The sequence below is a fragment of the Papio anubis genome, chromosome 4 (genome assembly GCF_008728515.1).
Source record: "Papio anubis isolate 15944 chromosome 4, Panubis1.0, whole genome shotgun sequence".
In the NCBI taxonomy this organism is placed as follows: Eukaryota; Metazoa; Chordata; class Mammalia; order Primates; family Cercopithecidae; genus Papio; species Papio anubis.
The window spans coordinates 88,863,238-88,890,207 of NC_044979.1; the positions used below are offsets into that span (position 1 = coordinate 88,863,238).

General features: G+C 36.3%; 1 protein-coding gene across 30 annotated transcripts in view; it reads left to right on the forward strand.

The window, feature by feature from the left end:
• Positions 1–26,970, forward strand: part of HDAC9 (histone deacetylase 9) — a 709,012-nt gene that overhangs the window by 649,483 nt on the left and 32,559 nt on the right. For 29 of the 30 annotated variants that reach the window (XM_031665979.1, XM_031665983.1, XM_031665980.1 and 26 more), the window contains 2 exons: positions 12,761–12,894; positions 25,891–26,011. In XM_031665979.1, coding sequence (XP_031521839.1) covers positions 12,761–12,894; positions 25,891–26,011 — 255 coding nt within the window. The remainder of the gene's footprint in view (positions 1–12,760; positions 12,895–25,890; positions 26,012–26,970) is intronic. The other variant, XM_031666002.1, reaches the window with a different exon arrangement.

Sequence of the window (26,970 nt, forward strand, 5' to 3'; positions counted from 1 at the left end):
GTGTCCTCTTTTATTTCATTGAGCAGTGGTTTGTAGTTCTCCTTTAAGAGCTTCTTCACATCCCTTGTAGATTGGATTGCTAGGTATTTTATTCTCTTTGTAGCAATTGTGAATGGGAGTTCACTCATGATTTGGCTCTCTGTCTGTTATTGGTGTATAGGAATGCTTGTGATTTTTGCACATTGATTTTGTATCCTGAGACATATCTGATGTTGCTTATCAGCTTAACGAGATTTTGGGCTGAGATGATGGGGTTTTCTAAATATACAATCATGTCATCTGCAAACAGGGACAATTTGACTTCTTCTTTTCCTAATTGAATACTGTTTTTTCTATATCTTGCCTGATTGCCTTGGCCAGAAGTTCCAACACTATCTTGAATAGGAGTGGTGAGAGATGGCATGCTTGTCTTGTGCTGGTTTCAAAAGGAATGCTTCCAGTTTTTGCCCATTCAGTATGATACTGGCTATGGGTATATCATAAATAGCTCTTAATATTTTGAGATACATTCCATAAATACCTAATTTATTTAGAGTTTTTAGAATGAAGGACTGTTGAATTTTCTTGAAGGCCTTTTGAGCATCTATTGAGATAATTATGTGGTTTTGTCGTTGGTTCTGTTTGTGTGATGGATTATGTTTATTGATTTGCATATGTTGAACCAGCCTTGCATCCCAGGGGTGAAGCCAACTTGATCATGGAGGATAAACTTTTCAATGTGCTGCTGGATTCGGTTTGCCAGTATTTTATTGAGGATTTTCACATCAATGTTCATCAGGGATATTGGTCTAAAATTCTCTTTTTTTGTTGTGTCTCTGCCAGGCTTTGATATCAGGAGGATGCCGGCCTCATAAAATGAGATAGGGAGGATTTCCTCTTTTTCAATTTATTGGAATAGTTTCAGAAGGAATGGTACCAGCTCCTCTTTGTATCTCTGGTAGAATTTGGCTGGCAATCCATCTGGTCCTGGACTTTTTTTTGGTTGGTAGGCTATTAATTATTGCCTCAATTTCAGAGCCTGTTATTGGTCTATTTAGAGATTCAACTTCTTCCTGGTTTAGCCTTGGGAGGGTGTATGTGTCCAGGAATTTATCCGTTTCTTCTAGATTTTCTAGTTTGTTTGCATAGAGGTGTTTATAGTATTCTCTGATGGTAGTTTGTGTTTCTGTAGGATTAGTGGTGATATCCCCTATATGATTTTTTATTGTGTCTATTTGATTCTTCTCTATTTTCTTCTTTGTTAGTCTTGCTAGTGGTCTATCAATTCTGTTGATCTTTTCAAAAAACCAGCTCCTGGATTCATTGATTTTTTGAAGGGCTTTTTGTGTCTCTATCTCCTTCAGTTTTGCTGTTATTTTAGTTATTTCTTGCCTTCTGCTAGCTTTTGAATTTGTTTGCTCTTGCTTCTCTAGTTCATTTAACTGTAATGTTATGGTGTCAATTTTAATTCTTTCCTGCTTTCTCCTGTGTGCATTTAGTGCTGTAAATTTCCCTCTACTCACTACTTTAAATGTGTCCCAGAGATTCCGATAAGTTGTGTCTTTGTTCTCATTGGTTTCAAAGAACATCTTTATTTCTGCCTTCATTTCATTATGTACCCAGTAGTCATTCAGGAGCAGGTTGTTCAGTTTCCATGTAGTTGTGCAGTTTTTATTAGAATTTAGTTTTCATTAGAATTAATTAGTACTTAATCCTGAGTTATAATTTGATTGCACTGTAGTCTGAGAGACAGTTTGTTGTGATTTCTGTTCTTTTACATTTGCTGAGGAGTGCTTTATTCCCTATTATGTGGTCAATTTTAGAATAAGTGTGATGTGGTGCTGAGAAGAATGTATATTCTGTTGATTTGGTGTGGAGAGTTCTGTAGATGTCTGTTAGGTGCAGAGCTGAGTTCAAGTCCTGGATATCATTGTTAACCTTCTGTCTCCTTCATCTGTCTAATATTAACAGTGGGGTGTTAAAATCTCCCATTATTATTGTGTGGGAGTCTAAGTCTCTTTATAGGTCTCTAAGGACTTGCTTTATGAATCTAGGTGCTCCTGTATTGGGTGCATATACATTTAGGATAGTTAGCTCTTCTTGTTGAACTGATCCCTTTACCATTATGTAATGGTCTTCTTTGTCTCTTTTGATCTTTGTTGGTTTAATGTCTGCTTTACCAGAGACTAGGATTGCAACCTCTGGTTTTTTTTTTTTTTTTTTTTTTTTTTGCTTTCCATTTGCTTGGTAGATCTCCCTCTATCCCTTTATTTTGAGCCTATGTGATCTCTGCACGTGAGATGGGTCTGCTGAACACAGCACACTGATGGGTCTTGACTCGTTATCTAATTTGTAGTCTGCATCTTTTAATTGGGACATTTAGCCCATTTAAATTTAACATTAATATTGTTATGTGTGAATTTGATCCTGTCCTTATGATATTAGCTGGTTATTTTGCCCATTAATTGATGTAGTTTCTTCATAGCATTGATGGTCTTTACAATTTGGCATGTTTTTGCAGTGGCTGGTACCAGTTTTTTCTTTCCATGTTTAGTGCTTCTTTTAGGAGCTCTTGTAAGGCAGGTCTGGTGTTGACAAAATCTCTCAGCATTTGCTTGTCTGTAATGGATTTTACTTCTCCTTCACTTATTAAGCTTAGTTTGACTGGATATGAAATTCTAGATTGAAATTTCTTTTCTTTGACCACGTTGAATATTAGCCCCCACTCTCTTCTGGTTTGTAGGGTTTCTGCCAAGAGATCCACTGTTAGTCTGATGGACTTCCCTTTGTGGATAACTCGACCTTTTTCCCTGGCTGCCCTTAACATTTTTTCCTTCATTTCAACCTTGGTGAATCTGAAAATATGTGTCTTGGGGTTGCTCTTCTTGAGGAATATTTGTGGTGTTCTTTGTAGTTCCTGAATTTGAATGTTGGCCTGCCTTTTGAAGTTGGGGAAGTTCTCCTGGATAATATCCTGAAGAGTGTTTCCCAAGTTGGTTCTCTTCTCCCCATCACTTTCAGGTGCACCAATGAAGCATATATTTGTTCTTTTCACATAGTCCCATATTTCTTGGAGGCTTTGTTCATTTCTTTTTACTCTTTTTTCTCTAACCTTGTCTTCTCACTTTATTTCATTAATTTGATCTTCAATCACTGATACCCTTTCTTCCACTTCATTGAATCGGCTTTTGAAGTTTGTGCATGTGTCATGAAATTCTCGTGCCATGGTCTTCAGCTCCATCAGGTAATTTAAGCTCTTCTCTACACTGTTTATTCTAGTTAGCCATTCATCTAATCTTTTTTCAAGGTTTTTAGCTTCCTTGAGATGGGTTCGAACATGCTCCTTTAGCTCGGAGATGTTCGTTATTACCAACCTTCTGAAGCCTACTTCTGTCAACTCGTCAAATCATTCTCCATCCATCCTTGTTCCATTGCTGGTGAGGGGCTGCAATCCTTTGGAGGAGAAGAGGCACTCTGGTTTTTAGAATTTGCAGCTTTTCTGCTCTGGTTTCTCCCCATCTTTGTGGTTTTATCTACCTTTGGTCTTTGATGTTGGTGACCTGCAGATGGGGTTTTGTTGTAGATGTCCTTTTTGTTGATGTTGATGCTATTCCTTTCTGTGTGTTTTCCTTCTAACTGTCAGGTTCCTCAGCTGCCAGTCTGCTGGAATTTGTTGGAGGTCCACTCCAGATGCTATTTGCCTGGGTATCACCAGTGGAGGCTGCAGAACAGCAAATATTGCAGCCTGATCCTTCCTCTGGAAGCTTTGTCCCAGAGAGGCACCCACTTCTATGAGGTGTTTCTTGGTCCCTACTGGGAGGTTTCTCCCAGTTTGGCTACATGGGTGTCAGTGACCCACTTGAAGGGGTAGTCTGTCCATTCTCAGAGCTCAAATGCTGTGCTGGAAGAACCACTGCTCTCTTCAGATCTGTCAGACAGGGACGTTTAAGTCTGCAGAAGTTGTCTGCTGCCTTTTGTTCAGCTATACCCTGCCTACAGAGGTGGAGTCTATAGAGGCAGTAGGCCTTGCAGAGCTGCGATGGGCTCCTCCCAGTTTGAGCTTCCTGGCTGCTTTGTTTTACCTACTCAAGCCTCAGCAATGGCGGACACCCCTTCCCCAGCCAGGCTGCTGCCTCGCAGTTGCATCTCACACTGCGCTAGCAGTGAGCAAGTCTCTGTGAGCATGGGACCCACCGAGCCAGGCACAGAAGAGAATTTCCTTGTCTGCCAGTTGCTAAGACCTTGGGAAAAGCACAGTGTTTGGGCAGAAGTGTCCTGTTCTTTTTCCAGGTACAGTCTGTCATGGCTTCCCTTGGCTAGGAAAGGGAAATCCCCCAACTCCTTGTGCTTCCCGGGTGAGATGATGCCCTGCCCTGTTTCGGCTCACCCTCCATGGGCTGCACCAACTGTCCAACCAGTCCCACTGAGATGAACCAGGTACCTCAATTGGAAATGCAGAAATCACCCATCTTCTGTGTTGACCACACTGGGACTTGCAGACCAGAGCTGTTCCTATTTGGCCATCTTGGAATGGACCCAATCAGTGATCTTTTTATAGTACTTTTGTAATTGTTTTGGGGAACCATGAACCACACCCAATCAAGACAGTGAACTTAGTAGATAAATGTTGTGTGTGTTCTGACTGCTCCACTAAGTGGGCATGGCCCCATCTTCCTTTCTCTTTTTGGCCCTCTCTATTCCAGTGACACTACAATATTGAAATTAGGCAAATTTATAACCCTAAAGTGCCTCTGTGTTCAAGTGAAGGAAGAGTCACATGTCTCCCAATTTCTATCAAAAGCTAGAAATGAGTGAGCTTAGTGAGGAAGTCGCTTCAAAAGCTGAGATAGGCAAAAGCTAGGTCTCTCGTGCTGGTTACCCAAGCTGTGAATATAAAAGAATGGCTCTTGAAGGAAATTAAAAGTGCTACTGTAATGAACAGAAAAATGATAAGAAAGCAAAACAGCCCTATTGCTTATATGGAGAGAGTTTTAGTGGTCTGGATAGATCAAACCAGTCACAGTATTTCCTTCAGCCAAACCCTCATCCAGAGCAAGTCCCTAACTCTTCATTTCTATGAGGGCTGAGAGAGGTGAGGAAATTGCTGAAGAAAAGTTGAAAGCCAGCAGAGGTTGGCTCTTGAGGTTTAAGAAAATAAGCCATCTCCATAGCATAAAAGTGCAAGATAAAGCAGCAAGTGTTGATGTAGAAGCTACAACAGGTTTTCCAGAAAGTCTAGCTAAGATCACTGATGATGATGGCTACACCAAACAACATAATTTTATTGTAGATGAAACAGCCTTTCATTGGAAGAAGAGATAGGGAGAAAACTTTAAGAGATAGAGGGAAATAGTCAATGACTGACTTCAAAAGATAAGGTGATTCTCTTGTTAGAGACTAATGCAGCTAGTGGCTTTAAGTTGAAGCCAATGCTCATTTCCCTTTCTCAAAATACTATGCCCTTCAGAATTATGCTAAATCTACTCTACCTGTGCTCTATAAATGGAACCACAAAGCCTGGGTGACAGCATATCTGTTTAGAGCATTTTAAGCTCAATTTTTAGACTTACTACTCAGGGGGATAAAATGTTCCCTTTCAAAATATTACTGCCTAATTGACTGTATAACTGGTCACCCAAGAAGTCTGATGGATATGTGCAAGGAGATTAAGTTTTCATACCTGCTAACACAGCATCCATTCTGCAGCCCATAGATCAAGGGGTCTTTTAAATTTTTACATCTTATTATTTAAGAAATATCCTCTATAAGGCTATACCTGCCATAGACAGTGATTCCCCTGATAGATCGAACAAAGTACATTGAAACCTTCTGGAAAGGATTCACCATTCTAGATGCCATTAAGAACATTCATGATTCATGGGAGGAATATCAACATTGGCAAGTGATTGAAAGAAGTTGATTCCAGTTCTCATGGATGACTCGAGGGATTCAATACTTCAATGGAGGAACTAACTGCAGAAGTAGCAAGGGAACTAGAATTAGAAGTGGAACCTCAATATATGACTGAATTGCTCCAATCTTGTTATAAAACTTGAATTAATAAGGAGTTATTTCTTAGGGGTTGAGCGAGAAAAATGTTTTCTTGGGATGGAGTCCACTCCTGGTGAAGATGCAGTGGGCATTGCTGAAATGACAACGAAGGATTTAGAATATTACATAAACTTAGTTGATAAAGCAGCAGCAAAGTTGAACAGGATTGACTCCAGTTTTGAAAGAGGGCCTTCTATAGGTTAAATGTCATAATACCAAGCAACATTTCATGCCGGGAGAAATGTTTTGTGAAAGGAAGAGTTTATGGATGTTGCAAACTTCATTGTTGCTTATTTTAAGAAATTGACATAGCCACTCCAGCCTTCAATAACTACTACCCTGATCAGTTAGCAGCCATCAATATCAGGGCAAGACCCTCCACAAGCAAAAAGATTATGACTCACTGAAAGCTCAGATGATTATTAGCACTTTAGCAGTAAATTAATTTTTAATTAAGGTATACACATTGGTTTCTTTGACACAATGATTCCACTCTTCATAGGTTATGGTATAATGTAAACATAACTTTTACATGCATAAGCAAACCAAAAAACTCACGTGACTTGCTTTATTGTGATATTTGCTTTATTCGGATGATTTGGAATCAAACCAGCACTATGTCCCAGGTATTCCTGTATTTGGTTAGTCAGATTTCCTCCTCAGAAGCAATGACAACTTTTTGTTTGGTGATTTTTTTTCTGACCATTCTATTTTCATCTTATTATGTACATCTAGTAGTCCTTTCCTTTATATTCTGGAGACGTCTCAAGTTTGTATTCAATAGCACTGATCTGACTTTCTGAAATGTAAATTCCTTTCTTTATTGCCTCCAGTATAGATTTTAATTTTGCTACTCTTTAATTTCCTTGCAATCCCTGTTTATCATATCCAGTTTTATTTTTATTCATTCCATTGTCTTTTTAATTTAGTTTTATCTCTGCCTTTATTTAGTTTTGGTTTCTGATGTTATAGGGCCAGTGCCTTTTGACATTTGAAGAGAACAAAACATTTTCTAAAATCTTATTTTGCTTCCTATAGTAAATCATGTTCACTGAACTAAGCAGTATGAATGATATTTCCTTCATAATATCTGTAGTATATTCTCAAAGGCCCTGTTTTTTTTTTTTTTCTCACTCATTCTTGAATGTAGAAAAATATTTCCAGATATTTTGCCAGCACATGTGTAGTGAATTGTGTTTGGCTTCACTTTTTGCCAACTTACATGCTGGTTGAATCTCCTTCCTGGCTTTACAGTTAAATGGCAACACTTAATCTAATTCCTAGGCCTTAACAGACATTCATATAGTGTTAGTTGAAAGGCTTATGTTGAGAATTTCTTCTACCCACTTCCTTTCTAGCTGTCTGATACTCTGTTAAGATGACTTACATGAAACAAACAAACAAACACAAAGCTGTAAGATTTAGGAAATGCTTCTTATCTAGTGAGAGGTACAATTTATTAATTTTTTTAGACAGAACTTTTAGACATTATATCATTTGCTTGCTGGAAACATCAAGTTTCACAAATAATCTAAAAATTACACTGTTTGGTACTTTGAGTTATGTGTTCTGAGTTATATGTTCTTGTTAAAAAATGTTACAGACAGTAATTGTGCCACTGCACTCCAGCCTGGGTGACAGAGTGAGACTCCATCTCAAAAAAAAAAAAAAAAAAAAATTACAAATAGTAAAATATAAACTGCACTCCAACCTAGGTGACAGAGTGAGAATCTGTCCCCAGAAAACATAAAATTAAAAAATTAAAATTAAAATATTAAAAAAGAAATTTTAAAAATAAGACAACATAAGTCTTATGGATAGATTAGCGTTATGGATAGAAATAGTAACAGCTGCTATGTGTGTGATTTGAAGGTCATTAGAAATCAACCTTGTTTCAGAAGTTTCTTTTATCTTTTTTAGTAATTCTACCATTTGCAGATCATTCCATCTTTTTAAAAAAAGTTTTGTTTTTAGGAGATCTTCTTTGATTCTCTAGCCTCACAAGTTTTTTCTTTAGCAGAGCTTTCAAAAGTGTCATAGTTTTCTCACTTCTACTACTAGATTTTTTTTTTTTTTTTTTGAGACGGAGTTTTGCTCTTGTTACCCAGGCTGCAGTGCAATGGCGCAATCTCGGCTCACTGCAACCTCTACCTCCCAGGCTCAAGCGATTCTCCTGCCTCAGCCGCCTGAGTAGCTGGGATTACAGGCATATGCCACCATACCCGGCTAATTTTTTGTATTTTTAGTAGAGACGGTGTTTCTCCATGTTGGTCAGGCTGGTCTCGAACTCCTGACCTCTGGTGATCCGCCCGCCTTGGCCTTCCAAAGTGCTGGCATTACAGGCGTGAGCCACTGCACCCAGCCTTACTACTAGATTTTAAGTTAAATGTGGTAAAATGAAGCTGCTAGAATCTGGAACATGGTGAGCATTCAATAACTGTCTACTGATTCTGCATCTTCTAGGGGGATGCCATGTCATGTATATATATATATGTACTGTGCTAGTCCTTTGTCCTGTCCCTTGCCCTAGAAGATGTTTAATAAGTGTTGTTTAGCAAACACCTTGGGAAGGTGTGAAACCTCAGGTAGTTCCCAGAAATGCAATATGAAGTTGAATGTTAGGAACTAGAAATCAGGATCAATAATTTTAGTCTAAATATTCTAAACTCAGCTATTTTTATAGACAAGATAAGTTGTCTAAAGACTCTATAGACTCAGGCTAACAGGTCTTACTAGACTGAGTGTAAATTTGAAGACATAAATAGAGTATATGGCTAAAAAATGACAACTACATGCAATAAAGAAGGAAAGACACTATACTCGATGCTACAAATACATTATCTCATTTAATAAGACTGAGAGACAGAGAAAGTACAATTCCAAGTTTATCTAAAAAATTTATCAAGAAATTTTAAGGATTTCTTGTAAAAAATATGTGTATGTATACATATTTTCAACATATATATGTGGAAAACAAACAACTATTGTTTAAAATGCAGGTAAATATTTTGACACTCTTTTGTTTATTTTTCAAATCCTAATTTTAACTCTTGTCCCACTGATCAGGAGAAAAAATAATTAATCTATTGGCTTATGTTATATTGCAAATGGTAATCAGTGAGCCAGAAAGGGTCAAACAGAAGTAGAATTCCATATGAATTGAAAAGAGAAGAGCAGTCTTATTTCTCACCCTGTAAGTCCATGTTTCTGAGAAGCCAAAGAGAGAGAATGAAAGAGAGAGGAAAGGAATGGAGATGAAGGATGAGGTTAAAGTTTCATTTTGCAGCCTACCTGTTAACACCTCAGTGATACATCGTTAGAATGACTCAGTGGAAGTTTGGAGTTCCAGATTGTATGTATTTCCCTTTAAATTCAAATGGCTTTCCAAGAGCCCCTGGACTTTGAATTATAATCTCCAGGTACCTGGCAATAATTCCCAGCTACCATAACCTGTTTTACAATTTTTTTTTTTCTTGGCAGTGGATTATGGGGAAAATGACATTAAAAGGGGGAAACATTACTATGGAGGTAAGCTTAGATATGTCAAGAGATGAAATAGTGAAAAAGTTAAGCAATGTAACGATTAGAATCTCTACTCTTGAAGAATATAGTTCTTCTTCTTCTTTTTTTTTTTTTCCAGATACAAGTTCTCACCCTGTGGCCCAGGCGGGATTGCAGTGGCTCAATAACTGCTCACTGCCGCATTGACATCCTGGGCTCAAGCAATTCTCCCACCAGCAGCAGGCACACTACCACTCCTGGCTAGTTTTTAAAAATTTTGGTTGAGACAGTGTCTCCCTATGTTGTTCAGGCTGGTTTCAAATTCCTGGGCTCAAGCAATCCTCCTGCCTCAGCCTTCCAAAGTACTAGGCTTACAGGTGTGGGACACCATACCTGGCCAAAAACATATTTTCAAAATGAGGCAGATGTTATACCTTTTGTTTCCATATTCTTATTCAACTATCACTTTTTATTTATGAAACTATAGTTGAAAAAATGTTAAACAGTTCTTCTTATATGGTAGTAACTCATAAATACTTGATATATTTAAATTGTGAAGACATGTCTTACACATCTTTGTATTTTAAATGTTATTCTTCCTTCCTGCTTGCCTGCTTCCTTGTCTGCCTTCCTTGATATCTTCCTTCTGACTTTATTTAAAAATATTTATCCATATTGGACTTTATGCAAAATGTAAAAAGAGGACTTTATGAAATTCCATGTAGAAATATAAAGCTGAGTAAAATAAATGCCTATATTGGAAGCACTTAGGGTAGGAAGATAAGGGACATAAAATAAAAGGTAGAAGATTAAACAAGACTACTCTTCAGGAATCCAAGGAGATCCACCAATTAGATTCATTGAGGAAAGCTTTACAGTGGAAATACCTGAACTATTTTTGGGATATATTCATTCATTTATGGTTTTCATTCACTCATTAAAAAATATTTTTGAGGACCTGCTTTATTTAAGCATGTTGATGGCCACTGAAATTTCAGAGGTAAAAATACAACTATAATCTGTGCTCTCAAAGATCTCACCGTCTAGTGAAGAAAATATACAATTAACAAAATTATACAACAATTATATAATTGTGACAAATGCTTGAAGGAGACCTAGAGGATGCTAAGAGAGCGTATAGTAGGAGACCTAATCTAGAGATCTCAGGGTATGCTTGGTAGAGGAGGTGACATGAAAAACAGCCTTGAAGAGTGAAAAAAAATTAGCCAAATGAGGACTGGAGTTATGGAGGTCAAGAAGGAAGAATTTCTGGCATAGAGGGAATAGCATGTATGAATATCACAAGGCTGCTAGGATTTTGACCTTTTGGGGAAAGGAAGGAAGGCCTTTGTAGGCGAAATAGAGAACAAAAGAGGGAGGGATATGAAATGAAGCTGGAAAGATGGGGAGGGGCATATTTATGCTGGCCCGGAGGAATTTCAGTCTCTTCAGTGAAGGCCCTGAAGGATTTAAGCAGAAGTGGCCACTGCTGTATGGCAAATGGAAAAGAGTGAAAGTCAGGTTGTGTGTTACCAGGCAATCTCAGGAGTCCAGATTAAAGATAATAAAACCTTGAATTGCGTATGGTTTTGGCAGTGGAGATAAGGAGAGTGAGTGATTCAGGATCTGTTTTGGAGGGAAAACAGACACTGCTTTGGTTCATTGGAGGTGGGGACGTCAAGGGGACATTAAGGTTTCTCGTATGAACAATGGCAGTTCTTGATGTCTTTTGTAAACATGAGTAGTGTCATGTGTGGTTTAAGATCACGAATTAAAAATCAGAGACATTTTCACTTTATGAAAACTATGAGACAACTAAGTGGAGATTTCGGATGGGTCATTCAATGGGTAAGTGTGCAAGTAAGCTGCTCGTAAGGGAGGTCAGTCCTAAGGAAGAAAATGTGAGAATCAGGGGAAGATGGATGGAGTTTGAAGCCATTTGAGTCCTAAGAATAGATATTATTTGGAATAGTAAGATTATATTTTTTTTCTTAGACATAATTTTTACCACATGGTTTCAAAATGCATGTGCCATTCTTCTGCATTATTTTAGTACACGCAAGGAAAAATATTTTCTTCTCTTGAGTAACATTTCTTTAACACAATAATGTGAGCCAAAAGGAGAATAAAATGTATTTAATTAAACTTCCTTTACAGCATAAATTACTTGTGCTCATCTATTCCTGAAGATGTTTTTGGTTGTTGTAAAATTTCTTATAATGGGTGTTCTTGCCATCTACAAATAAACTTCAGTGGTCACTTATTGGAAGACATTTGATTTGTTAAATAATTTCTTATGTCAGGCAATTTTGCAAGTAACACGTTTCCACCTCAAGGAATAGGTTTATGGGTAGAAATCTTCTTTAAATGAGCCAGAGTTATAATTATCATCTAACTTGTTACTTTAAAAAGTTCTATTTTAAGTTCTGCTAATAATTAGTTTTATCATGTCATTATAAAATCTTTCTCATCATAAGGCCTACCTGAAAATGAAATATGCTAATACCTGATAATTTAAAAGATTGTATTCATTAGTATCTGTATAATCTCTAGTAGTGGCATTGTAATTTACATTTTTTTTTAAAGAAACACTTTAAATGCCCCACAATATTATAAGATCTACAACATCCATATTGGTTACATAATGACATAAATGGTGGTAAGAAACACAAATAAACAAAGAAACTGTTTTTGAACAGCCTTGAAGAAATTACTAAACAGGATAGGCAAACAGTGGGAAAATCCTCCATTTTATTACAAAAATGAAACCGCGAACTAAAGTCAGGCTAGAATTACTCATGAAAGATGTAAAGAGCCAGCTCATTTTGTGGCTCCAATGGTGTGGTGAAATTAAAACCTCTGCTGAATTAAATTATCTGCCTAAAAACAATTCATAATGATTTAAAATACTCATAAGATTACTATATATATATATATTTTTTTAATCTGACGTGTCTTAAAATGTTATCATCTTCATCACTTTACAGATTTACTAAACTAGGTTCTCTGTACTGGTTAGTGCATGAGTTCATGTTTTTGCCTAAGTATCCAGATAGACAGGACTAAATAGTTCTTATGTGCTCCTGAGAATTTGTTACGTATTATTTCCCCCTTTGTTAAATTTATTTTAAGAATAATGACTTTTTTGGAGTTATCGTATTATATCCTAACATGTGTCATTATCTTGTATCATTACTCAATCTTGTGCTGTATTTCCCTTGTCTTGAAGGAATTGCCTATGACCCCTTGATGCTGAAACACCAGTGCGTTTGTGGCAATTCCACCACCCACCCTGAACATGCTGGACGAATACAGAGTATCTGGTCACGACTGCAAGAAACTGGGCTGCTAAATAAATGTGAGGTAATCCAGAATTGGACACACTCTTTTACTTACTTAAATAAATCATGTAAAGAGGCCAGTATTCATTTGGGGAGTAATAGAAAAATATTAACTATATAGTGCAAACACCATGATTGATGAACCATCATAGATTCAAGTAGCACAGAGCTTACCACCTGACTCTGGGCGGGGCACATTGTAAGTACTCAGTCAGTGTTGATGAGCTGAGCAGCTGCCTGATGTGTGTGTTCCAATGTTGCAGAATTATTACATACACATGGTAGCACTGTTTGCAAATAGACGTTATTTATTGAGTTGATCTTCTGAGAAACTCTTTGCTAAGTAATTATTATTTTTGGTTATAAACTAAACTTTGAATTTAGAGTTTTGCCACATGGAAATGAATAGATTTAAAATATTAACTGTCCTCTTACCACTAAAAGTGATTTCTTTTTATCGAAATGATTGATGTGTTTATAACTTGATGAAGGGATTTGAATACTTTCATTTTTTCATTATTTCTTTAAACTTATTTCAGTAGATGCCTGGTGAATACCATTTTTATTTGGAAAAATATATCTTTTTATGCTTTCAAAGGTTAAAAATAACAGTCATATCAATTCAGAAAGGCTCCCATTGTCAAATGTGCAAAATATGTAACAACCAGCTGCTATTTGATTTAGTTGCTATAAATGTACATTGTTGTCTGAAATCCAGTAACCTTCTGCATTGAATCTAAGGTATTTTTAAAAGAAAAATGCCCTCCATGGGTTTTCTTACATTATTTTAACATTTACTAATTATTTCTTTTACTGGGTCTCTGTTAGGTTCTAAACATAATTCAAGTACTGGAATTCTAAACTTTCACAAGACAATTATGGTCCCAAAATGTAGTCAACAAAATTCCTATTCAAATTCAACTTAGGTTTAAACTGAGTCTGTAAAATATTTTACTTGAATTAGAAATGCCAAAGCAGACAGAATTTTTCCCCAGGTCAAGTGCACTTGCCTACATATGACTGCGTGAGTTACATCAGTCTGATCCTTTTCCTCTGCAAGCTACTAAAAATAATTGACTTTTGACGATGTAAAGCCATTCATTCAGTTTGTTCATTTCTATGGATAAAAAATTTTCTTTATGGATTTTTTTCTTTAAACGGTGGATAATATATTCTATGTTACAAGGGAAATTAATTGGTTTTTAAAAACATGAAATCATTGGTAGTGTCTTATGGATCGTTCAGTAGTTGAGATTGTGAATGAATATATCATAACACTATGTACAGATTTAGTCTCATGTTTTATTACATATTTACGATAGAATTATCAAATAGTTTTCATATTTAAAGCTCTGCTTTTGATTAAATGTATCCTTTACCTAGAAACCCCAAAGTGAAGGAAAATGAGCTAGATTTATTTATCTGGTCCTTTCCTGAGTGCAAGTCTATTATTCATTTTTTTGCCAGTGGCATTCACATTGTATGGCAGAAGGCTTTCATACTCTGGTCAATTTTAGAGTTATCTTTAAGGATTTCATGTTTCTGATAATGCAATTTGGAGACCAAACCATTCTCTTTTCTACACAATCCCAGATGGAGTCCATAAAGTAGACCAGCAAGGAGAATTCTTTGTGGTAGACTAGTCTTAATGGACAAAATGCATTTATTCATGTGAACATTCCCGTCTCACCTTTTCATCTGCTCTGCAATTTTTCTGTGCTTTTGCCAGCTGAGACATTGCTGCTTACATTTTTTTCACATTCACGTTTGTGTTATATCCTGCAGCAGCTGGCCTGGTCCCAACTACTTCAAATTGTCAGTGGCTGATCACAGCTTTCGAATGCATTGTTAGATAGTGGTATTCCTAAAACCTATTACCTGAAGGAGAACTGTTTATGAAAAGAACAGAGTATAGAAATAAATGGAATTTGGTATGATTCACACTGGTCTAAAAATTCAAAAGTCTATTATCCTTTTCTGGTTAGTCTTCTTTTTCAATTGCTTATATACATTACATTATTTTAGTTCTTTATTATTCAAAATGGTACAATTCAGTTTGCATAGCACTGACCAATGTAATATCAAACACAAGGTGAGATGTCAGAAACACTATCACACAACTATGGGCTTGAGAAGAATAGTCTCCTTAGTAATACTCAACCACAAAATTAACAAATAATACACTCACAAGCCCAGATCAGCAGATTTGCACTTAATTAAGATCAAGTACAAACATCATATCCAAAACGTTGCAACAATGCAAGTAGAATCTACTTTTCCTGACATAGTTTGATGGCAGTTCACCAGGTGTTTGCTTTCTTAAGTGAAGATTTTGTTGCCTGTATTATTTATCATTATATATAATAATGCTCCTACATTATCAAAACTCCCATATGAGCAAAGAAATTATTGCCTATATAAATTTATTTACTTTATGAAATTATGAGATGCTAACCTAAACCAAAACATGAAATGGAATTTCTAAAACCACTAACAATTAATTCACTTTTAAGATACCTAGGAATTTTATGTCCCTCTGCCCACGTATGAATGATATTAGAAAAATTCAAAATTAAATTTTAGACATTATTAACAAGTGTTATCCTTTTGTAGAGACATTTTGTTCAATATAAGATAAAACATAGAACTAAAAGGAAAACATGATTTTCATAACTTATTTTCTCTTCCTGATTGTTTTTACCAGAAGAGTAGGGGAGTAATTAAAAATGGAACACAAAGAGATTATTCCAAACCAGGTAACCCACCTCAGGAATAGTAGAATCTTACCTAGTGCTCTCCCAAGTCCATTTTTTTTTTTTAACTAAACACAATGGAAGCAATTGATATATATTCCTTGTAGATTTATTCTAATATTTTTGATTTGACTAAGTATATATGCAAATATTTTACTGTGTTATTAAGCCATCTTACAAAGATGCTAAACTTTCTATTTCATGCCAAATTGTTTTCAAAATATGAATGCTGTGAAAAATACAACACAAATTTATCAACGAATATTTTAGCAATTTGCCACATGTCTTAAGAATCAGAGTTGTTGAAGAATCAGGAGAAAAGCACACCATGGAGGCATGTGATCTGTGTGCGTGGTGGGTGTTTAGGCTAGTAGAAAGGGCAAGAAGGGTCCTACCCAAAAGGCTACCTGGTTAGTGTTTCTGAGCCTTCTAAAGGAATCAAAGATAATGATAGTATCTGCCCACTGGAGTTCACTTATTCACTCCAGAGAGAAAGTTGGGTCCCAGCTCAGGTGTGAGTAACTTATTTACCAAGATACCCCCAGGACCCAAATAAAGAGAATCAAGGCTCAAGGGCATTACTTCTAAATAGGCTAGAAGAGGCTATCAGGAAGTTAAACTTTAGTTCCTTTGCCTAGTTTTTACTAAAACATGCTAACATGAGGAGGTATAATCTCTGCTAACTGGGACTCCAGGGATTTGAGTACCAGGCCAGATGTCTTAGGTTATCATTTTCTCCTAAGCAGTACAAACAATTTCCTCCCTTTGTTGTGGGAAATAAGAACTCAAAAAAGAGGATTTATTAGATTCCACAGGAAAGGGTATAATCAATTAGGAATATAATGCATACAACCTGGGTCAGTGCATTGTTTTTCAGTATCCAGATAGTCATCTGCCATCTTTGGGAACTATTTTCCCATCAGATCTGTATGGCCACTCTTGGTGAGAAGGATATCTTGAATGTTGGCATATTTCAGAATCATCTGAGGGGATGGTAAAACACAGATTGCTGAGCTCTAAACTCAGAATTTCTAATTCAGTAAGTCTGGAGTGGGGTCCAAGAATCTGTATTACTAACATGTGTCTGGGTGATTCTGATACTGTTGACCTGGACGTCACACATTGAGAACAGTGATGTATCCATTCAATGATATTTATCAAGAATTTGAGTTTTCCAGGCATCTTTCTTAGGAGTAGAAGATATAACACTGAGTAGAAAATATATATCCCCTGTCTTCAAGAAGGTTACTATCTGGTGTGATCAGCAGGCATTAATTAAACAATCATACAAGTAAATACACAAATACAAATTTCAAAGGGGTTTTGAGTCATTCATTTTGTGTTACTGTGATTTTGAAGACTCCCAGTGATTGTGCTTGAGAAAGAAAAAAATGAGGAAGATCGTGGTCAGTTTCCTCTATAGTCTTGACAGCATCGGTGGGACCCTGTGACCAAGAGACAGGGGAGGTAATGTTACATGTGAGCGTGTGAAGAGGAAAACATCCCAGATCTTGCGAGGAAAAACTTGCCCTCTTTGTGTTGTCATTTGTGTTCTTTGTTTATTGGGGTTACTATTTGACCAGGACAAAAAATGAGCAATCTCAATTCTGCTGACATACAGAGAAGAGTCAGCTTTCCTCAACCAACAGAGCAGTCAATTTTACAATTAATGAAATAAAAAATGACATAATAGAAAAGATAGCAATTTGAAAACACTAAAAGGATTCGTTCATTTCCAAACAGGAGACTGATCCACAGATCAAACTTTTGGTTTATGTCAATTCATTTAGCAATGTCGCAAATTAATCAAAATGTATTCTCTCAAAGATGATCATTCAATATTAGATTTGACCTTAGTTTTGCCATTAGTTGTGTGCTTTTGTCAAACCATTTAACTTTGCTGTTCTTTGGTTTTCCTATGTTTAGATGAGGGTGTTAGGCAAGATATTTGCTAGGATCTCTTACAGCTGTAATACTGTCTGACACTGGAATTGTTAAGCAGTTCTTTTGGAACATAACACTCTCTTTGGTTAAGAGTAGACTAAATTTTTAGAATGTTTCAATAAACATATTACTCTTAGTTTGTAAGCTATAGTGTAAATTGGCTCTGCTTACTAATCCTGATTAGTAGCCAGAGAAAACATTAGTCCTCATTATATTAGATTGCAGTGGTTACATGGGTTAACTTTTTTTGGCATGACGTGGCACTGTTTTTAATAAGTTGAGGCAGTTAGTAGTCCTTCATGCCAATACCATTTAATTTTTTCCCCTACTGAATCATTCATACTTAGTTTAGTGATTTTGTTGGGAGCAAACAGCAAAACCAGCAGCTTTCTTATCACCATGAGAAATGGATCTGGAGGGGTTATTTGGTGTCGCCTTCAGAAACAAGCTATTTGATTAGGTAGCTGGGTTTCTAAGATGTGCATGCTCCTGAAGAAAAGAAATGTGCTCTTCTGTGGTCAAAAAAAAAAATTGTGGAGGTTGATCCATCATCTGTTAGAAATGCACTTGCAGTTGTTTCTTCCAGAAATGCTCATGACTCCCAGCCCCACCAAACCACCCACAGACATTTGCTTGCTCTCACATTTGTTTTGAGAATAATAACATTTTATAATGCTTTTGTTGGATTACACACTATGTGGAATTTGCACTGCCTTTTTGTGACTAATATTGAATAACTTTGCTTCGCTTAATTCATAAGTAAAAACCATAAGCAACATACTGTGCTGAAATGTTTAACTCGTTTATTCAAGTGCCAACACAAAGTAATTACAAAACAATTCTGGGACACAAATCCAAGCTACTGTTGTCCCTTCAGGGACTTCTCGGCAGTTCCAATGAGAAAAGTGGAGAGCAAGTGTAGTGCAGAATCTTATGATGCTAAGAAGCGGGGATTCTAGCATATCTTCTTGCACACATAGGTGACTTTAAAATACCTCTTTGTTTTAAATCAAATCTAAGTAAGGAAATACATTCATTTGTGGTGAAACACTTTGGAATGTGCAGGTTTTCTGACATCAAGACTGCAAAGCACTGAAAACAGAGTTAATGGAAATTCAATTAAACATTTGTTTTATAGAGTAGTCTAACTAAATGGCAGCACGTAACAGTGTACTGTTTTGCTTAGTTTGCAAAAAGAAAAACAAATTATGTGTTTGTGTCTTAGAATCTAACCACAAAACAGAGAGAAACTCAAACAGGGAGCCCTGTGAATTGTCTCTAAAGGATATGGCAGTCTTGGGAAGAAGAACAAGTGATCTAGATTTGATGAGTAAACCAGGCTACATTGTCATTGTTCTAAAAGATATTTGTATATCACAGAGGGGACCCAGGCAGATAAATACACCAAAACTAATTGTGCAGATTATAGTCAAATGATTTAGAATTTCTTTTAAAAATGTCTGCTAAACAGAAACAACCAACAAAAGGAAATAAGAGAGGCTGTTCTTCTGAGTCCATTTGGAAAGTAATACAGAGCTTCTGAAACAGCAGCATTAAAGCTTATTAATAAAAAGAGTTACATAATTTTCAGTCATATGAAAACTGCAGTTTTTGAGCAACAAAAAATACATGTTGAAAGTTTGTTTCATACATGATGACCAGTTTAAAAAAGCAAAGCTTTAAATTCAACCATTAAAATATTTATTTATAATTTTTAAAAAGAATAACTGCAATGTAGGGGGTTCAGTTGCATAAAGAATTGTGAAAATTGAGCAGTTAGATTAAGGGATAACATTTTTTCTTGCTTTCTGATGAGGACAGTGATTTGAAATAGGTGGAAGTAAAACTTAAAAAAAATAGAGAGTATATATGCTTGTCACCATTTCAGAGCTTTATTATTGAAATGGGATTTGCTGTCTTCTGAAGTGCTTTAGAAATGGCTGTATGTCCTAAAATAGTTTAAAATAAGTCATAGTGACTGAATCAAGCAGTATTAAGACATATGAAAGGCACTTAACATTTTGAAGATAGATAATTTTTTACTCACCGACCTTCTGTCCACCAACCAAATATTTTAACCATTCTGTAGACCCGTGTTGGTCAGTGCAGTATCAGTATCTTGCACTCACTTATGAGCAGTAAGTATGGACAGCTCCCTCTAACATGTGGTTCTTGACCTATGCTATCCATTAGAATCCCCTGGGTGGTTGGAAACACCTGGGTGCCCGAACTGCACCCAGACAAAGGTAATAAGGTAGGACCCAGGCATCAGTACCTTCTAAACTTCCCAGTTGATTCCAAGGTGCAGCCAATGTTAAGAACTACTGAAACAGAAACACAACTTCTTAATGTAACCTTAACAAGATAGAGACAAATAGGCAAGTGAATCAAATATTTGGAGATGGGAAAGTAACAGAAGTAAGCATTAACCTGAGAAACAAAGATGACACTAACTCACAAGTGTCGTACATAATTTTCAAAAATTGTTAAAAGTGTTTATTATTTTGAAATTGTTACAGGATAGGAATATAAGCTGTGAAAAATTCTCTTATTTTTCAATTATGATTAAACTTATAAGAAGTGAGCATCATGGAATAGCTGGACTCCTTTTGAAAATCCTTATTCAGGTTTCTCTTTGGCCTCAACCTCAGTAATTTATCATTGCAATTATTTTATTTGCTTGCCTAAGGCAAATGCATAAATCAAAGCGAAGCATATTTTATTACATTTCTATGGTGTATAAGGTTATTTCACATAGAATCCTATCATCTTAAGGCTAAAAATGAGCTTTGACATAATTTAGTCAAACATCTTTATGTTCATAGATGAAGAAACAAAGGCCCACAGAGATATCTCATATCTGACTATAGGCACGTTAAGGATATGTGAGAGTCAGGACTAGAAGTCAAGGCTCCCAAGTTGCAATTCTCTTTTTTACCATGTGACCCACAGAAAGGACCAATAGCCTGTTAGGCCACTTGCCTGCTTAATTGCCTCCTTCCTTCTTTCACTCCCCCACCTTTTTTATGAGAGAAACTCTGAGAAGTACATGTTATTACACGAGGAGGGTTGTATGGAAGATCATGCAGTTGCAGGGGCAGTTAGAAACCATTTTTATTTCAGATTTTAAGAAACAGTTGCTTGGAGCATTTTAAAACTCCAGTAGTTGTGCTTAGACATAAGCAATGAGATCAGATTTTTATGGTTTTTTTTTTTAAGAAAGAAAATACATCCAAAAAAATCAATAAGACTATGAATTGGCTCATTAAATATTAAGTATGGTATTTGTGGCAGAGTGTAACTTTGACAGTAAGAGGTCATTTACGATTCTTTATTTTCTTTATTTTTTTAACCTATGAATTTCTTTAGCCCTGGATTTTTGGAGAAAATAAATAAAAACACATCCCTTTATTTAGGGACGATGGATGAAATACTTTCAGAAAATGAGATATTTCAGTGGAAATTCTTGCCTAGTATGTCACCACTTTGAAAATGATTAAAGAAAATGGAGTTTTCCCCAGTGCAGGCAGGTAGTTTGACTTGTCAAATTTAAGTTGGACATTTTCTCTTAGTTTGGAACTGCCACAAAATGAGCCCTTTCATGTCCTCAATAATACCAAACCAATGCAATCCATCTGTTCTGCTAAATTATTTCTCGTTCCCTAACCAAAGGCACTGCTTTTTCATGCATTTTATCATGATTTTATGCCCTTTATTATATTTTACAAAAGGTTCTGATTCCTCCAGGGCCAATGAGAACTGATTAGGACACTGGCCTCAATCCAGGCTTTGAACACAGGAGGGAAAGGAATAGAACTGTTTCCTTTTTTCCCTGCTCCTTGGCAGAAAAAAATATGAATCTATACCGTGTGTGTGCTCTGTGTGTGGGTGGGTGTGGGTAGGCTGCATTTTATCCTGTCACAGTATGACTTTGTAGATCATGTTCAGAACATTTCTTCTATAATCAGGTTGCATTAACGGGCTCTGTTTCAGAAAGGCTTTCTTTAAGAAAGAACCATGGTGTGTTGTGAGACTCAATGATATGGTCATTTTAAATGACTTTGACCAAACTTCCAACCTGAATATGACTGTTTAGGGCTCTGAACTAAACATGATCATATTCCCAAGCACAGAGTAAGCGCTCAGTGAATATAGCTCCTTTTCAGACTCTCAGGGAAGAATCTAAGTGTGCATCACAGGGAATGATAATGTAACAATGAACACAGTCCTACATCACAAAATTTTTTAATTAAGAAGGTGACAAGAGCTACGAGGTTCCATTCCTAGGCCTGTGTTTGTAATGCATTTAAGACCTGTATTGACTCCAAGTGAGACATCTCCAGATTAAATCCATCCCTTATTTGCACTGAGTGCCCCAATATGCTCAGAATTCTTAAAAAAACTTTTTGGGCAGACTATTATAGATAACTTTACATAGATATCCTGCAGACCAAGTATCTCTGAGAACAGAAATCAGTACTCCCTAAATTAAGATTATTAGAGCACTTTAGCCTATTTTTTGACTCATTATGCTATTGACCTTTGATTCAAGAGAGCATTGAGAGAGAGAAATGAAATAATAAAGGGTACGCAGGAAGTAGAAAATATAAGAAAGGATTAAGTGGGAATATCTATATTTAAGCCTACACAAATAAAAGACTAAATTACTGATGATAATACCAGAAAATGGGAACTGGTGAAGATCTCAATATGAAAGGAAAAGTTGAATGTGACAAATTTAAGGCATTTTTACAAGTGAGGCAAAGCGGAATTACTCCAGGAGATCCTACATGTTAAGGAATGAAGAAAGCTGTTGCTCTTTCAGAATTTTCAGCTTAGTCATCCACCAAGTTCTCCTAGCAGTGTCTCTGTGAGATACAAATTTCAAAACATGCTTTTTCCAGATCCTATCTACAGGTAGAAACATTTTTTGGGGGGATGGGGGGGTACTGAATTAGTTTTCACTGCTCTCTTTCTGTAGAAACATGTGCACTATGTTTGTGGGCTGTTCTCTAGCAACCAAAGAAGCAGAAGGTAATTGCCAAGAATAAGTACTTCCTTATATTTAGTGAAATTATTTTTTTAAAAATATTTATAATAATAATAAGAGCCAGTGTAAAATAGTTGCTTAGAGTCAAAAGAAAGGATAACAAGAAGGAGAAAAAGATAAATCAAAGTGAAAACACAGTAATAGTGGTACATTTTAATGGCAAGGATGGGGCCTAGAGTATAACTAGCAGAGAAAACTGTTAGAATAAGTTAGTGCTAGATAGCTGAGTCAAATGCTCTGTCTTTACTGTTAGTTGACTGATCTTACACAAGGGGATGACCGATTCAGCAGGTTTCCTCTTATCAGGGGTCCCCAAACCCTGGGCCACGGACCATTAGTGGTCCATGGCCTGTAAGGAACTAGGCTGCACAGCAGGACGTGAGTGGCAGGTGAGAGAGTGAAGCTTCATCTGTATTTTCAGCTGCTCCGTGTTGCTTGCATCACCGTCTGAGCCTTGCCTCCTGTCAGATCAGCAGCGGCATTAGATTCTCACAGGAGCGCTAACCTTATTGTGAACTGTGCATGTGAGGGATCCAGGTTGAGCACTCCTTATGAGAATCGAATGTCTGATGATCTGTCAGTCTCCTATCACCTCCAGATGGGACCATCTAGTTGCAGGAAAGCAAGCTTAGGGCTCCCACTGATTCTACATTATGGTGAGTTGTATAATTATTTCATTTCATATTAAAATGTAGTAATAATAGAAATAAAGTGCACAATAAACGTAATGTGCTTGAATCACCCCGAAGCCATCTCCCCCATTTTTTTGTCTTCCACGAAGGTGGTCGCTGGTGCCAAAAAGATTGGAAACTGCTGTTCTTATGACTTACTAGCACTTCAGCTACTGTCAATTAAAGTGAATCTTGTTAGCAGATTAGTGTTTAAATCTGTGATTGGGCTGGAATTCAGCTAGAATCAGTGGGATTGGGGGAGAATAAGAAAAGGTGTTGGACAAGCATAGAGTGCATGGTATGCAAATTTACATGACTAGTGTATGAACACATCAAGATATACTTATCGTTAATGGTATTTAATGTTATACCAGAGGTAAAAATTTAATTTATAGATGAAAAGAATCTTTATAGAAATGAAGAAAGGGGGAAAAAATCAAAGAAAGTTTATGATAGTCATCAAAACATGGGTCTGATCGTTAACTGCAGAACTGACATTGTTTAAGACACTGATGTTTCACTGTATCAGCGTATATGATGTTAGTGGCTATGGATTTCAAAGACCCATAGAAAGAAGAGCTCGAAGCCCTCTTATTTCATGGTGTTCATTATTCTGCCAGACTAGGATTGGTTGCCACATTTTGTTTTCCAATACCCTGCTCAGTCCAATTTTAGATGACTCAAACCATGGACTTACCATTATTTGTCTTGAGGGGTTCTCCACCCCCTGAAATCTCAGTTAAAACGTTTCCCTTTAATGTTGCCTTCGAATTTGCTTATGCATATTTTGTCTCTTTACATGTCATCCTACTTCTTTGGTTGTTCTGGTCTTCCATAAACTTTCCCATATTGAATGTTTCCCAGCAACCCACTTGGTTCAAGATGTTTTCTTATCAATCAGAAAGATGGCTGACCAGAAGGCCATCATTAAATTTTTCTTAGTCTTCAGCGTCAGAATTCTGATCTTACCTACCTGGAATAATTTCTCTAAATCATATTTTTATTTTTCTAGTAATTTGAATTGCATTAGACAGTGCTGAATGATAGCATCAAAAACAGAACTTCAATGATATACAAAGAAAGTTCCATAAGTATTTGTGAGTTTATTTAGCACGTAAAGGCAAGTGTTAATGAGATTTTACTTTAATCACTCCCTTCCTGTTACCCCTGCAGACCCCCACCATTCCTCCCTCACTGTGACCTGATCATTTATTTTCAATGACAAGCACAGCCCTGCCTCCTGCCCAGTAAATGCTGAGGGATTGTCAGATACTGAAGTTTTCCTGGCCTGCCCCTTCAGTGAACCACACATCAACATTGAAGAGTCTGGCAGCAGCTGCATCACCTTAAACTAGGGAGGCTGAATGTGGAATTGCCCTCATCCTGAGGTGTTGTCACCTGATGTTTCCAGGTTACCTGGTGGTTCCTTGATCAGGAGCATGAACGGACAGCATTCCCTGAACAGATTCTCCTTGAATTTCAGTGTTGTTCTGTACTTAAATGTTAACTTACAGCTGCCTTGTGGTGATACATATTTTTAAGTGGAATATTAACACCATCTCTGTAATACTAGAAAGCACAACGATTTCCAAAAGTTAAGGCTAATTAACTTCATGTACCAGCACAATATTTATCAGGCTCACAGATGTGCCAGCTGAGGAATGTAGCCAGAAAGAACACTTTGCATATTGGATAACTGAGGTTTGACCTAATGAACAGTTTTGCCTGCGTTGAAGGGCTATAATTGGTTAGATGGAGTGAAAGTCTCTGCCTAGCCTGTTTGTAAAAAATGGATGGAGTCTAGAGTGTCTCAAACAGTGTCTGATTGAATAGCAGGTTTTGTTTTTGTTTAATTTCCAATCTGTCAGAGACTAATACTCTTATTAAAAATGTTAAAAATGAAATGTGGCAAAAGTGGAATAAATATTGAAGAGGTACAAGATTATAGTAGATTCAAAAGACATAAAAATATTGTCAAATTGCTGTAACAGTTTATAAATATTGATCTGAATTTCTGTACTGACCTCACTACAGACCATTAATAAACAGATATTGACCTGTTATTGATCCCATGGGACACAGTTTGAGGAACATTGGTTTAAACTGATACTACTATGAGGTGCACACATGGGAAGTGATTAGCGTATCTGTGATCATCAAGTTCATTAAAATAAAATGGTACGTATTTATGTCCTTTAAGAAGGAATAAGGAATGTGTTCTAATAACTTATTTGGGTAAGTGTAAAATAAGATTGTAATAAATTTAATTATCAGCTAAATAGTAGCCCCTATTAGTTTTTAAGCTGATACTTTACGAAAGAGTTAACTATTAATTTCTGTGTTATAGCTTTCTCTTCCATGCCAAATAAGAATATACTTTATGTCAGTTGCCCATTTAGGCATAAGCAATCTGTTGGATCTGAACCTTCCATACACTCATTTTTCAAATATTATTATGGTATTTTACTAAGCAAATCAGTGTCACATTCCTACATGATGAAATTCAGCCCATTATTAATCATCTTAAATGTGACTTGGGGTCTCATTTTCTTCTAAATGTTGTCAGTGGAGTACTGTTGGCTTCTGCTGTTTTCTTTCAGCGAATTCAAGGTCGAAAAGCCAGCCTGGAGGAAATACAGCTTGTTCATTCTGAACATCACTCACTGTTGTATGGCACCAACCCCCTGGACGGACAGAAGCTGGACCCCAGGATACTCCTAGGTCTGTACGGGCCTCCACTGTACTGGGAACAGCACATTCCAGCACTATCATTAGTCAATGCTGGTGTCAGTTCAAAATACTTGGCAAGTAGTGCAACAAAAAATCAGTTTTTCCAACAGCTTTGCCTGTGGAATGAGTCATTTGCAATAGAAGCCATTGTAGATTAAGAAAACCCTGCATTAGAAAATTACAATGTAGGTTCCATGATGTTTACTTTAAAATTAACCTTCATTTGAATAACATTTGTACAATGTGTTTTTGCATATAGAAAAAACTGCATTGCTGAATTTGTGTGTCATGTTTTCAAACTAAAAGAAGAAATGATTTTTACATGCTTTATGCAAATTTCTCTTCACCGGTCCCATTTTTTTAAATCTTTTAGTTCTTTGTTCTATGACCTTAAGAAACAAAGGAAATAATACAACTTATATTAAGTGAAAACTCAATACTACTATGCCTATCACAATACATTTTACAGCAAGATTTCAAATCTATTTATTGCCTTAGCTTTGGAATTAAATAATACATTAAATGCAAAACTAGAAAACTAATAAACAGTTTTTTGTTAATGTATGATTTTTTGAAAGTTTATCATCAGATTTTAAAATAAAATTTATGTTGCAGAACTTCATATAAGCTTTATATGAGTGATAGAAACAACGGGTTTCTGGAAGAAAAACGAGTGACAAACCTTATTTTAGCTGAAAGGATAATATTGTTTTGTTAACTTTTTATAAGTGAATAACAATATCTGACATTGGCTATAGATGCTGACGGGATCATGTTTTAAATGTTTTAACTAAAAAAGACATTTTAGGAGTTTTTCCTTCAAATAAATACATTGTGTCAGCACTAAGTTATTGAACTCTTTCACCTAATTCAATGTTATTTCAAAATTATTTTATGTTAACTGGTCCTAAACAATTTGAAAGTAAGTAGATAATATATAGTAGGTAGGT